This window comes from Oncorhynchus kisutch, linkage group LG15 (genome assembly GCF_002021735.2).
Source record: "Oncorhynchus kisutch isolate 150728-3 linkage group LG15, Okis_V2, whole genome shotgun sequence".
NCBI lineage: Eukaryota > Metazoa > Chordata > Actinopteri > Salmoniformes > Salmonidae > Oncorhynchus > Oncorhynchus kisutch.
The window spans coordinates 52,993,968-53,008,301 of record NC_034188.2 but is presented as its reverse complement, the minus strand read 5'-3'; the positions used below and the strand labels follow the sequence as shown (position 1 = coordinate 53,008,301).

Sequence of the window (14,334 nt, the reverse complement as noted above, 5' to 3'; positions counted from 1 at the left end):
CTTATCCACAGGTTACACCTGCTGTTTCCATTAAACTGACTTACCGTTACTACGCTCTTGCCACCCTGTTTATCCCCTGTATTCTCCTTTACAAATTGCAATACATTTATGGAGCATGCAGAATATCTGCCACCCATAAAGTTAGTGTCATATTATGGTCTGGTGTTTAACTATGAAGTAAAAGTTTCATGATGAGATGTTACTTGTATTGTTACGTGTTATTACTTTCTATTTTATCTCTCTCTACATTGTTGGGAAGGGCCCGTAAGTAAGCATTTCACTGTTAGTCTCCGCCTGCTGTTTTTACGAGGCATGTGAAGAATAACATTAGATTTGATGTGAACAGAAAAACGTATTAACTCTCTATACTGTAAATCGCTCTGGATAAGAGCGTATGCTAAATGATCAAAATGCTAAATGATCAAAATGCTAAATGTACGTTTTCAATTGCGTGAACGTTTCCTTGAACGAAAGAAAGGAAACGAGAAGATCAAACTACTAAGAAAGGTGGAATCTCACTAATTAGGGGGAATTGTCTTGATGTTGTTCTGCACACCCCGGAGCATATATGCTCATCATTAGGGGATGTTCTGGATGAGTGGAGGTCACTAGCCGCCCACAGACGGGTCTGGTCATTTCGTTAGTCCTCAGCCTAGCATGCAGTCTAGGTATAAAAAGGGAGGTCGCCCGGTTCAAAAAATAATAGGCCCCAATATACTGTATCTTCAGATGTGTCGACATCTATATCCTCTGGTGGGACTTTGAGGGACATGGAGGAAAAGGCTGGGTCCCCTACATGCAATGGGGAGGAGGTGGTGGGGATGGTGAGAGAGGAGCGGGAGCCGTCACTGATGTAGTCAGACCTGACCTTGCCATAACTCCTGTCACCAGTCTATCACATTAGAGATGGTAATATGGATGCTACAGGCAGGGGGCCAGGAGGGGTTAGGGGGACATGAAGGTAGGTGTGTGTGCGTGTGCGTGTGCGTGTGCGTGCGTGCGTGCGTTTACTCTTGCGCGCGCATGTCTGATCATGGATGTGAGTGTGTGCTGAAATCTCCCAACCACAAGCTGTCTATAATGTGCTTTAACATAGGATAGTTCTCATCCTCTCATGTAAGACTGTCTCTGAAGAGACCATACAAACATAAAGGCAATTAGGTAGGGATATCTGGAGTCAAAAGATGGACAGAGAGAGGGAACGAAAGGAAGAGAAAATAGAGAGTGCAGTCGACTTGATGTATGAAAGAAGAAAGAGACTGAGGAAAGCTGATACCGTCACAATCCTCTCCTGTTTTCAGCACAATGTTAATGTGTCTGAGAGGATATTAGCTGTCCTCAGCCACCGCGTCCCTTCATTACCCACTCCCTCCATCTCTGACCTCCCAAATTCAATACAACCGTCAGTCCACACAGAGCTGGACTCATGTGTGCCTAATTGATAAAAAAAACGCATACCGATTACTTTGCAGTGCCATAAACCAAAGGCCTCCATGTGCTTTTTTGCATAATTAACAGCAAATTGCTTCTCCCACGTGTCTTTTTTTGTCTTCATCCATCCTCAGGGAAAGGCCGGAAGTTAATTAGGTACTAACAGGGCTGCTTCAACGGAGAATCACGCCACAGTGCAATGTTGAAGAGGGCCGTGGTGTAATATAAAAATCGAATCAATAGATTCATTTCTGTCTTTTAACGAATCTCTCCGTCTGTCCATTATAGGCTTGTGGAATAATCCACTGTGTGAGTGCCGTGAAGTGCTTCAACAGAGAGGTGAATGGATCTGAGCTCGCTGGCTATTTTTGCTGTGGCGTAGGAAAAATACCCCCCCCTTAAGACTTCTAATGTTGTACAGTACTCTCACTTCTAAATATCTTTAATAACATTAGCTGGTGCTGGAACACTCATGGGGATGTTTTCTACTGCACCTCCTATAAAAAATAATGAGCCACTGAACAGCGAATTTAAAGAAATCTTTGAAAGCTCAAGAGGAGAATATTGCCCTAGGAGAAGAAAGGGGTTCGCAGCCGACTCTGGGGGAATTTAATGGCCGCCGATTTCTCTGGTTTTCACTTTGAGGAGAGGATTCTTTTTTTCTGTTAATGTTCCACTTGATTCTTAGCAGAGACAAACAGAGGGCTGTAGTGACTGTGGGAATGACCCCCCTTTCTTCTCTGTGTAAATCGGGATGTTTCAGGTGTTTTATGCTCTCTGCAACAGTCAGCTCAGAAACCACTGTTCCCATAAGAACAGATTATTTTCATTCCTAAAGTTGGGGTGAAGAGTTCAACTCAACTGTGCCTCATTCAAAATCAGTTATCAAACACTGCCTTCTGGAACGGATTGCACTTCACTGGGGTAATGTGTTTACATCAGTTTAACTCTGCACTGGGATTCCTTTGGGTGCTATAGAAAATATTAAATATTTTCTCTCACTGAAGTTAATACCTCTATTGTCCACAGCTTACAAATAATCACAATCACTTAAAAGTACTTAAAAGTATATTGTTATTTCTGATAGGAACAATACTGAATTACAAAAGCCAAACTCAACCCTTTTCAAAACCCTTCCATGACACTTACAGTACGGGTGAGGCATTACAGTACGAGTGAGGCATTACAGTACGAGTGAGGCATTACAGTACGAGTGAGGCATTACAGTACGAGTGAGGCATTACAGTAAGAGTGAGGCATTGCAACCTTCAGTCCATTGTGCCATTGAATGCTTGGCCTTTGATACTTGGGAGTCAACCCACCTAATAAAACATCTGAATCTGATATCAGAAAGGTCAATATTGAACTGCATCTCCATCTCAGTTCTATGGAGATGATTCTCTTCTTATAGGCTCTTCACTGCCAGACATATTATAGCTAATGGCTACTGCACAGTAATGCTATATAGGTTGGTGTGGCAATAGATGTCTGCACATTGAGTCATTCCAACACATTTTCTTCAGAACTTCTTTGTCGTTTTCCCTGTGGGCATCATGTTCTAGTGTTTCTGCAGTTTGCTCTGTGACATCTTTAGCGATGAGTTAAGTCCACTCATGTTGTCATCGGGCACTACATTCATTATCAACGTGATTCAGTGCCTCTCTAAACCAGGCTGTTAATGGGGATCAATTTGGAGGCTCATGAACTGTCGAAGAACAACAAGAGACCCACAGTATGCAATGCCACACGTGAAGACCACCTTCCACACAAAGATACCAGTTGGCTTTATAGGGATAACAATAACCACCCCCCCATAGAGATCATCTTATATGATATTTTTGTAAAAGCATGTGGTTCCCAGCTCACCTGTATATGAGGATGTCGTCAGAGGAGCTGTTGTACTGGATCTGGTACATACGGACCCCCGGAATGTGGTCCTGAGGGGGCCATCGGATGGTGACCGAGGTCGAGCTCAGCTCTGACACACTGACCCTCTGATGGTCGGTGCGGGCGTGGCCCCCGCTGGCGTTGGACTTGATGGAGGTGGGGATGTCAGAGGGGCCAGGCTCGGGCTCCAGCTTGGGGTCAAAGTGTGGAGAGGGGTTAACCACCAGCTCCACGGGTGCCGTGGCCTCGCCGGCGGCGTTGGATGCGATGCATGTGAATTTCCCAGAGTCCTTCACAGTGGTGGTGAGGATGTCCAAGGAGCCGTTCTCATAGCAGATGGTGCGGGACGTGTTCCCAATCAGCTTCCCCTCGGGGCTGACCCAATGCGTGGAAGGTTCCGGGTCGCCCACTGACTTACAGCGCAGGCTCACCTCCTGACCCTCCATCACAAACATCTTGGAGGTGTGCCGCGTGATCATGGGTGGCTCACACACAAACTCCTCCTCGCGGATGGTCCAGAAATACTTGCCGGCGAGCTCTCGGGGGGAGGCGCAGGTCTCCAGGTCGTCTTCCCTGGTCAGCCTCCTCAGCCACACTAGCTCACAGTTACAGTGCAGCGGGTTCCCACCGAAGCTCAGCACCAGGGATGTGAGTGGAGAACCTTTCAGCTTAGCGTACACTGGGATCCTCAGGAACAGGGGATCTGGAGGGATTTTCTTCAGCTTGTTGGAGGTCATGTCTAGACGCGCCAGCTTGTGCAGGTTGGAAAAGATGCCCTCGGGGACCATCTCTATGAGGTTGTGGTCCAGACTGAGGGTGTTGACACTGGCCAGCAGGCCAATGGTCTCCCAGGGAATGTTCACCAGGTTGTTGTAGGACAGGTCCAGGTCTTCTAGGGTCTCCAGGAAGTCCTGGAAGGCCCCCTCTGAGATGCTGTGCAGCTGGTTGTTGGCCAGGATCATGTGCCTGAGGTTGACCAGGCCCTGGAAATGGGTGTCGTCCAGCATGGTGAGCCGGTTGGCGTCCAGGTGCAGGGCGTGCAGGTCCTGCAGGTCGGCGAAGGCATACGGCTTGATCTGGCTAATGGTATTGCGCGACAGCGTCAGGTGGATGAGGCTGCTCATGTTGGCAAAGTCACGGTGACGAAGGGTGGTTATGAAGTTGTCCATGAGGCGCAGCTCGGCAGTCTGCCGGTCAATGTTTGGTGGCACGAAGAGCAGGCCTGTCTTGGCGCAGAGAACAGTATAGGAGGGCATGAGGTTCTGGCAGGTGCAGCGCTTGGGGCACAGCATGGTGGCGACGGGCGCAGCGAGGAGGGCCAGGCACAGGAGCAGGTGCTCCATGGCTAGGCTCCTGGAAGACAAGGGGAAAGGCTGTTAGGATACAACAACAATGAAAACAGCATTGAAAAAAACAACAAATACAATGAAAACAACAACAAACATTGTTATCATTGTATTTGTTGTTTTGGGATGGATAGAAAAAACCTTTATGCTGATAGCTGTAAATATAACATATTTCTAAAATGAAATGCTTACATTTTTATCAAGGACCTGAAAACAGAGAATCTATTTAAATAAGGCAGATTTTTTCAAGAATAGATACAGTTCATTACAAATTTCGTTGCATTACAGCCTTTATTAAAATGGATTATATTGTTCTCATCAATCTACACACAATAGCCCATTATGACAACAACAAAAAAATTCAAATGAACACACAGTTTGGACACACCTTCTCATTCAAGGGTTTTTCTTTATTTTTACTATTTTATACATTTTAGAATAATAGCAAAGACATCAAAACAATTAAATAACACATATGGAGTCATGTAGTAACCAAAAAAGTGTTTAACAAAACAAAATATATTTTATATTTGCGATTCTTCAAAGTAGCCACCCTTTGCATTGATGACAGCTTTGCACACTTGTCACGTTCTGATCTTAGTTCTTTTGTTATGTCTTTGTTTTAGGTTGGTCAGGGCGTGAGTTGGGGTGGGTTGTCTATGTTCGTTTTTCTATGTTGTGTTTTGCGTTTGGCCTGGTATGGTTCAATCAGAGTCAGGTGACCTGCGCCAACTCCCTGTGCTTACTGTGGAGAGAGGTGGACTGGGCAGGCACCGTGTTATGCCGTGAGGCGCACGGTGTCCCCGGTGCGCAGGCATAGCCCGGTGCTCCTCGTATCAGCCGGACTAGAGTGGGCATCAAGCCAGGTGCCATGAAGCCGGCTCAGTGCATCTGGTCTCCAGTGCGTCTCCTCGGGCCGGAGTACATGGTTCCAGCCCTACGCATGGTGTCCCCGGTTCGCCAGCACAGCCCAGTGCTGTCTATTCCACCTCGCCACACTTGCCTGGCTACGGGGAGTATCCAGCCAGGTAGGGTTGTGCAGGCTCGGTGCTTGAGACCTCCAGTGCGTCTCCACGGTCCGGTCTATCTGGTGCCTCCTCCATGCACCAGGCCTCCGGTGGCAGCCCCCCGCACCAGGCTGTCTCTGTCTCCTCCCTACAGGTGCTGCGATTGAGCCAATCAGTTGTGTTTTGACAAGGTAGGGATGGTATACAGAAGATAGCCTTATTTGGCAAAAGACCAAGTCCATATTATGTCAAGAACAGCTCAAATAAGCAAAGAGGAACGACAGTCCATCATTACTTTAGCAAATTAAGGTCATTCAATCCGGAAAATTTCAAGAACTTTGGAAGTTTCTTCAAGTGCAGTTACATCAGCCATCAAGAGCTATGATGAAACTGGCTCTCATGAGGAACGACATAGGAAAGGAAGAACCAGAGTTACCATTAGAGTTAACTGCACCTCAGATTGCAGCCCAAATAAATGCTTCACAGAGTTCAAGTAACAGACACATCTCAACATCAACTGCTCAGAGGAGACTGTGTGAATCAGGCCTTCATGGTCGATTTTTTACAAATAAACCACTACTAAAGGACACCAATAAGAGATAGAGACTTGCCTGGGCCAAGAAACATGAGCAATGGACATTAGACCTGGGAAAGTTGTCCTTTGGTCTGATGTGTCCACATTTTAAATGTTTGGTTCCAACCGCCATGTCTTTGTGAGACTAAAGGTAGCTGAATGGATGATCTCCGCATGTGTGGTTCCCATCGTGAAGCATGGAGGAGGAGGTGTGATGGTGTGTGGATGCTTGCTGGTGACACTATCAGTGATTTATTTAGAATTCAAGGCACACTTAACCAGCATGGCCACCACAGCATTCTGCAGTTATACGCCATCCCATCTGGTTTACACTTAGTCCCACAATCACTTGTTTTTCAACAGGACAATGATCTAACACACTATTTGACCAAGGAGGAGAGTGATGGAGTGCTGCATCAGATGCCCTGGCCTCCACAATCACCCGACCTCAACCCAATTGAGATGGTTTGGGACGAGTTGGAGTGTAGAGTGAAGGAAAAGCAGCCAACAAGTGCTCAGCATATGTAGGAACTCCTTCACGACTGTTAGAGAAGCATTCCAGATGAAGCTGGTTGAGAGAATGCCAAGAGTGTGTGAAAAGCTGTCATCAAGGCAAAGGGTGGCTACTTTGAAGAATCTCAATTAAAACAAAATATTTGTATATGTTGAGCACTTTATGGTTACTACATGACTCCATATATGTTATTTTATAGTGTTGATGTCTTCACTATAATTCTAGAATGTAGAAAATAGTAAAAAATAAAGAAAAACCCTTGAATGAGTAGGTGTGTCCAACCTTTTGACTGGTACTGTATATTAAAACCCCCCGTAAATATCACAATTACCTAAGTAATCAGACCCTTTACTCAGTACTTCATTGAAGCACCTTTGGCAGCGATTACAGCCTCAAGTCTTCTTGCAAGCTTAGCACACCTGTGTTTGGGGAGTTTCTGACATTCTTCTCTGCAGCTCCTCTCAAGGTATTTCTGTTTTTCATTTTTAATACATTTGCAAAAATTAAAAAAAAAAACATTTTCACTGTCATTACGGGGTATTGTGTGTAGATTGATGAGGAAAAATGTATTTAATCCATTTTAGAATAAGGATGTAACGTAACAAAATGTGGAAAAAGATAAGGGTTCTGAATACTTTCCGAATGCACTATACCTAAGTCCATTCCCAGACCTGTACCCTAAAGGTGTGCTTGGATATGAAAACATGCACGCTTTACTACAGTTTAGTCAGAATGTCATGATGTGAATTTGTTGCAGGTTCGCCAAGATAACGGGGATATCTGTGGAGGCTACAGAAAGAGAAGATATCAATGCTGCTCCCTTGACACCGCACTTCATTCTACCACACCCCGCCACTTCAAACCATTATGACACCCCATCTGTCTATAACACACACTCAAATAGAATTTCACAAGGCAATCCTTTATGTAAATATTCAGAAATGCTCCAGAATAGCTAATGGATATCTGTTACGAGATCCTTTTGTTTATTGTTTGTGCACACCATTCCATTCTCATAACGTTTACATAGAAATGCATGAACGTAATTATTTCCCACTGCCAGGGAACCCACTCTGAATATCAATGCTCTAACTGCAGGGATATGAAAGAGATGGACTTTCAAGCGGGGAAGAGGAGGTGGGAGAAGGTGGAGAAAACAACATGGATGTGTAGTTACGGCTCTCTGCCAGGTGGGGGAGATATCGAGCCACACAGGTGGTATATCAGTAGGGACTGAGAGAGGAGAGCTGCTCTCTGCTCTGCTAAGGCGAGCCAGATATCAGAGGCAGAGAAAAAGACAGTGCGGTGTCTCGGTGACACGCCCAGGCAGGGCTGAGCTCCCTGCTCTCTGTTATAGGGAGGATGAGAAGTAACAGCACCCCTGGAGAGAGAGCCATTACCTCTCGACAACTAACTAAGAAAAAAACGCAATGGGAAAAGGTACCGATGTCAATGCATGTCAGTGGTGGACTATTTCATGCAGGCGCATTAGCTATAGGCCTATCAGTGGAGGCTCCTGAGGGGGCTAATAATAATGGCTGGAATGGAGTCAATGGAGTTGTATCAACCACATGGAAACCACGTGTTTGATGTGTTTGATACCATTCCGTTGACTCCATTCCAGCCATTATTATGATCCGTCCTGCCTGCAGAAGCTTCAACTGAGGCCTAGGTACTCGACTTAAAAGTAAAGTATGATTGAGTCATGGCATTCATATCAATGAGTAGTCAAGTGCAATTTACATACAGTACCTACACAGCACATTCTTCGGTGTTAAATCAACACCGTGCGTGTTAAATTTAATACTGGTCCGGTGTCTATACAGGTCCACACTTAAATGAACACACTGCTTAGTGTAAAGCCTTATTTGCATATTTCCCAGAGTGCCTTTTGAGTGAATATTAGAGTTACCACCCATGACTATTTGTTAGTGACAGAGACATGGTTGTTGCATTCATCCTTTTTTCAATCACGTGGCCTTCACCAAGTGGGATCCTAAGCAAATACAGTAGGTTATCATTAAAATGAATTTTGTTAACACAATAGATAAAGCCTTATTTTGAGGGCCTAGTTTGTCATTATATGCAAAAATAGATTAGAAATATGCACGTGTGGCCAGGGAGGGTCTGGCTGACTTCTTTACAATACAATACAATATCCTTTGTCAATTAGTTACAGTGAACAACAAAATGTGTCCTCTGCTCCATTCTCACTTCTTTACTGGGTAGATACACTGAGTGTACAAAACATTAGGAACCCTAACCCTTCCTATTATTGAGTTGCACCCGTTTTTGCCCTCAGAACCACCTCAATTCGTCGGGGCACGGTGTCGAAAGCGTTCCACAGGGATGCTGGCCATGTTGACTCCATTGCCTCTCACCTTTGTGTTAAGTTGGCTGGATGTCCTTTGGGTGGTGGACCATTCTTGATACGCACGGGATACTGTTGAGAGTGAAAAGCCTAGCAGCGTTGCAGTTCTTGACACAAACCGGTGCGCCTGGCACCTACTACCATACCCCGTTCAAAGGCACTTAAATATTTTGTCTTGCCAATTCACTCTCTGAATGGCACACATACACAATCCATGTCTCAATTGTCTCCACCTTAAAACTCCTTCTTTAACCTGTCTCCTCCCCTTCACTGATTGAAGTGAATTTTACGAGTGACATCAATAAGGGATCATATAGTAGCCGTCACCTGGATTCAACTGGTCAGTCGATGTCATGGTGTTTTGTACACTATATATAACCTTTTTTAGTAAGGTTCTTTAAACTCCTCCAAAGAACCACAAAGTTTCTGTGTAGAAAAATACCACATTTTTTCTCAGTGTATAGACTTTTTTATACAAACATTCAAAACGTAGCCTACAGTGCGAAACTTGAAAGAACTTGTGGTTCTCACAGTCAAACTAAATGATACAATGTATCACGTGTGCACCAGTGTGCTCGGTAATTCCAAAATAAAATATTTAGGGTCATATGACGATCTGCTCTGCCATTCCTCCCCTTCACACCAGGGCTTCCCACTACCATGAGATGTATATATTTAATGTATTACATGAATGGTGATTACAGCCCTTCCGAAAATACATTTAAATCGTGTTTTAATTAGATTTTGTCCACCCTGCTCTGTGTATTCCATTTTAAATCTGGCTCCCAGCGCAGCTTTACTTCCGGGCCATTATGATGGATCTGGCAGCTCCTTCTCTATACATACCTAGCTGCAACCTGCAGTCAGAATGACTGCCGGGATGGGAAGACTAAGGTACGAGACTATTTAGGTAGTCTCGTACCTTAGTCTTCCCAAATCATCAAAACTGGATCAAAATTGTACCCATTCAGTAACGGGTACAATAAGTCTAACTAACAGATTGGATTAGTTTAGAAAAATGAATGTATTTATATTTGAGTTGCATAAGATGCATTAATCTATCAATGTACATGCAAAAACTGAGACATTGAAACAAACAATGCTAAAAAAATGGAGCATGCTGGGAAATATGATAGATGGGTGTGGTTTTGGTTTAACACTGGGGTTCTTTTTCACCAATGAGTGATAATAGAACACCTGAATCAACACTAGAAATGTTGCATTGAAAAATCAACAGTAGGTAACACTGTCCAATTTGTTGTGTAGTCGATTCTGTCGCTGCGTGCATCTACAGTAAGTGTCCTTCAAAAATGCACACAGTAGCACAGCACGTGTAGTTTGTTAATAGTATATGGAATCCATCATTATTTAGTCTCTTGATGCTCTGGTTGGCTCTTATTGTATTGTTATTGTTTGTGGGAAAATAGCTTAACATGAGTGTTTTCATTTTTTCAAGGGATTTCAATACTTAAATGATGTTGCTATTTGTGAATTACATAAGATGGCATCATTTTTTGTAAAACTGTATCAGCTCAGTATGTCTGGGCAGAGACAAGCAAAGATAGACGTGATTCTCATATGGTACGTAATTGTTTCAATCCATTCTCCAGCACCTGGAACACACAGGATTGAGCAGCCATCAATATTTTAGTGAAGGAATACTTGAGTGCTTGACAGAGGGAGCAGAGTGGGTAACCTCTTGCCCTGTTCGGCATTTAATAAGAGACTAATACGGTCAAGGGTAAATATAGAATCTGTCAAATGGCTGTCTTACAATCACTGCATTATGTAAGGAACAAGCTGTTCATGACATGTTTCTACTGCGTGTTTCTTGGGTGGCCGGTAGCTTAGGGTCATTGTAAATAAGAATTTCTTCTGACTTGCCTAGTTAAACAAAGGTTAAATAAAATAAAATTCACTATGTAAGGAAGGCTGGTAATACATGCTAACTGATAAAGATGCACGTGAAAAGGTGGTTAAAAGGGGAGGATGGGGTATGAATACAGAGTACAGCGACTCATCACCCGCAGCCGTAGTTGTTAACAGTGGGATTTCCATTTCAATGAAAATAAGAAAGGCGAGATTGTCAGAACATGGAGTAGAGTGGTGGGTGGAAGATTGACAGTTAATAGAAGTGTTCTGACAATCTAACAGCCACAGCTGTTTAGAGGACATCCTGCTGTTCAAACGGGCTTCCTTTTTCATCAACACTAATCAACGCAATCTCAAAGAAGAGGAAGGGATGGTGTGTGCACGTGTGTGTGTATGTGTGTGTGTGTGTGCACAAATGAAAACCGGAGAGAGGAGCAGTAAGGTAGAGAGAATCTGAGTGAGTGAGTGAGAAAGAAAGAGAGAGCGGGATAAAGAGAGACAAAGAGACAGCTAAAAGGAGGCAGACAGCTAAAAGAGAGTGAGATGAAACGAGTGGAGCGAAAGCAGACACCTCCACCATCCACTCCACTTCTCAGCACAATATATCTTGTCTGAGGGTGTATTAGCCATCCACAGCCCTGCATCTTCCCTCCTCCAAAGAGAAAGGGGGAGATCGCTCGTGCCACCCAACCCCCAATCCCCCCCCCCGACCTAAAAGCATCCCTCACCCAGTGCCTGATGGAAAAGAGGGCAAGCGGCCCATAAAAACAAAGGCAAAGCGCTATCCCTGGGCTCAGCGTGTGGGTACAATCACCTCTGTGATCAGCATTGTAAATATGAGTAAGTAGGGCAGCTGCACATGAACAACAAGGGCCTGCAGCCCGCGGTGTTCTCTCCCTGTCCCCCTGGGACACAGACTGCTGTCACGGGGGCTTACAGGAGCAACCGGAGCAGACAAGTCACTGAGCCTGGCTTAACCAACCAACGCTCTCACTGAATGCCTCTGCTTGCCTGCCTGGCTGGCATGCAAAGGGCGGGCAGGGTTCACGTCCATACACAACCCTCATGACACACACACACACACACACACACACACACACACACACACACACACACACACACACACACACACACACACACACACACCTTCCATTAACCCCCTCCATTATGAGCCAGAACCTGTGACACAAATCAGCTGTGTTATCTGGACATCCTCAGCAGGAGAGTCATTTGCATGCTATCTCCTAACGACAGGGAAAGTGATCAAGAGGATCAAACTGATTGGTCAATACTACAGTAGAGTTTGGCTGGGGAGGGTCATAAAGGTCCCCCCTCCATGACTTAATTACCTGGCTTCCTAGGGAAAGCTGGGGAGAGAAACTGTGACTAATTGCAGCCTGATGCCTTTAAAGAGGAGATGGGGAGGCTAATGTTCTTGCTGTGCTGGCAGGCCAATTGATTTTTATTGTAACAGGCGTTCTCCAAAGCTCCTGCCATTCCTGTGTGTTTTTTTTTTGTCCATGGAGATTTTATTAACCTATTATTAATTTTGACATGGTATTTATTGGTGATGCATTGCAGCTGCGATAGCCGTCGCCATGTATTTGTTAATCATTACTAAAGGTTTGAGCCACTCTTGCACAGTAATTTCCCCACGCTATGTGCCTTGAATGGAAGTCCACCTGGACCGAATGGAATGTCCCAGACATTTTATAATCATCACTTTCCATTGTGCGCCACCAACCTGTAATTGCTAAGTGCAAATTGAAAGCGAGATATTAATGAATGGAGAGCATACCTATTTTTTTGTTGATGGGAAACATTTGCTTTTGTTGTTTTGTTTCTTCCTCCTTGCTGTTGGCCGTAAATGTAATTGCCCATTTTGATTTGCATAAGCATCCCTTCCGTGGGATTTTGCATGGCGGAGTAATTTTTGTTCCATTTCCTTTTGAAAACATTTTCTGTGCGAACATGGTGGCACAGTGGTTGAACTCTCCCAAGGGGCTTGTTCAGTGGGACAGATGCTACATTACTGGAATCTATGTCCTCTGCAAGCTCACCGGAGACTTCTTAAGAAACCTATTAAGTAAACAATGGTTATGCTGGAGGTTATAGTGGGTGTACCGTGTACGTGGAAAACGCTTCTATTAACCATCTCCAATACACTTCAATACATTGGATTGTGGATAAGCCTGTATCTTACACATTTACTATAGTCAAAACATTTTCATTTAATAATTAAGACAACCATCCACCCACACACATACATACTGTACAATAGATCTATACGTCTTTACCATAAACACTAAGACATACATGTACATCCTGCATGGGAACATTGAACTTGAACTTTGAACACCTTCATGCAAACATGAATTGAACATACAAGGGTTGCAAAGCTACCGATAATTTACCAAAGTTACCGGAATCTTCTGCAATTTTGATAATTAACAGAAACTCTATGGCATCTATGGTAACTTTTAAAGTTAGACTTGAATAAAATAAAAACAAATGTATACACATATATCTTACATTTTTTATATCTGTGTCCATATTGTCAGTGTTTCTCGTAGATAGACCATATGGTTCAAGAGAAAATAGCCTAATTAGTGGAAATCAACAATTACATAATTTTCAATTAACTCCGCAAGTCTTCCAATTACGTTTTTTTCATAACTGCCACCAGTCTGATGCCAAAACATTGAAAACAAATACCTATTGACATAGTAAAATAAACAAAAGTGTGTAAAAATATCTACACTGAGTTTACAAAACATTAGGAACATGAGATAGACTGGCCAGGTGAATCCAGGTGAAAGCTTACTGATGTTACCTCTTTTATTTTATTTTATTTTACCTTTATTTAACCAGGTAGGCAAGTTGAGAACAAGTTCTCATTTACAATTGCGACCTGGCCAAGATAAAGCAAAGCAGTTCGACAGATAAAACGACACAGAGTTACACATGGAGTAAAAACAAACATACAGTCAATAATGCAGTATAAACAAGTCTATATACAATGTGAGCAAATGCGGTGAGAAGGGAGGTAAAGGCAAAAAAGGCCATGATGGCAAAGTAAATACAATATAGCAAGTAAAATACTGGAATGGTAGTTTTGCAATGGAAGAATGTGCAAAGTAGAAATAAAAAATAATGGGGTGCAAAGGAGCAAAATAAATAAATAAATAAAAATTAAATACAGTTGGGAAAGAGGTAGTTGTTTGGGCTAAATTATAGGTGGGCTATGTACAGGTGCAGTAATCTGTGAGCTGCTCTGACAGTTGGTGCTTAAAGCTAGTGAGGGAGATAAGTGTTTCCAGTTTCAGAGATTT

General features: G+C 43.7%; 1 protein-coding gene across 2 annotated transcripts in view; it reads right to left on the bottom strand.

Annotated features, from left to right (window-relative positions):
* LOC109904768 (leucine-rich repeat and fibronectin type III domain-containing protein 1-like protein) overlaps nucleotides 1-14,334 on the bottom strand; it is a 146,233-nt gene that overhangs the window by 15,454 nt on the left and 116,445 nt on the right. For both annotated transcript variants that reach the window (XR_004203096.1, XM_031790486.1), the window contains exon 3: nucleotides 3,298-4,671. Coding sequence is in view for 1 of the 2 variants with exons in the window: in XM_031790486.1 (XP_031646346.1) it covers nucleotides 3,298-4,671 (1,374 nt within the window). In the remaining variant the exon portion in view is untranslated. The remainder of the gene's footprint in view (nucleotides 1-3,297; nucleotides 4,672-14,334) is intronic.